The sequence below is a fragment of the Nanorana parkeri genome, unplaced genomic scaffold, assembly GCF_000935625.1.
Source record: "Nanorana parkeri isolate BGI_ZX_2015 unplaced genomic scaffold, ASM93562v1 scaffold802, whole genome shotgun sequence".
NCBI lineage: Eukaryota > Metazoa > Chordata > Amphibia > Anura > Dicroglossidae > Nanorana > Nanorana parkeri.
Window position 1 is genome coordinate 163,212 of NW_017307070.1, and position 295 is coordinate 163,506.

A 295-nucleotide genomic window follows, 5' to 3' on the forward strand; every position below is an offset into this window, starting at 1 on the left:
GGGATTATATTAGAAAATTACCTGGGTTTCTTGGCTGGGGGGATCCCGTCCTCTAGCAGCGGTAATCTCTCCGATTTCAAACTTGGCGCAGAAGCCATCTAATTGCGCGGGCTGCAAAAGAGATTAAAAACCTTAACGGACGTAAAACTGGAAACTGGCACGATAATCGACTATGGACTCTGCCCATCTGGTAAAGCCGCTGCTCCGAGGATGAGGAAACGGCTTCCTTACAGCTGCTGAGGAACTAAAAGTCTCAGCAAACCTTGCAAGCTGCAACAGATAGTCACATAGTGCC

The 295-nt window shown here is 48.5% G+C and overlaps 1 protein-coding gene across 1 annotated transcript in view; it reads right to left on the reverse strand.

Moving 5' to 3' along the window:
* The window catches only part of FAM118B (family with sequence similarity 118 member B), a 27,445-nt gene that overhangs the window by 13,828 nt on the left and 13,322 nt on the right, over positions 1–295 (reverse strand). The window contains exon 3 of the mRNA XM_018564971.1: positions 22–111. Coding sequence (XP_018420473.1) covers positions 22–98 — 77 coding nt within the window. The 5' untranslated portion in view covers positions 99–111. The remainder of the gene's footprint in view (positions 1–21; positions 112–295) is intronic.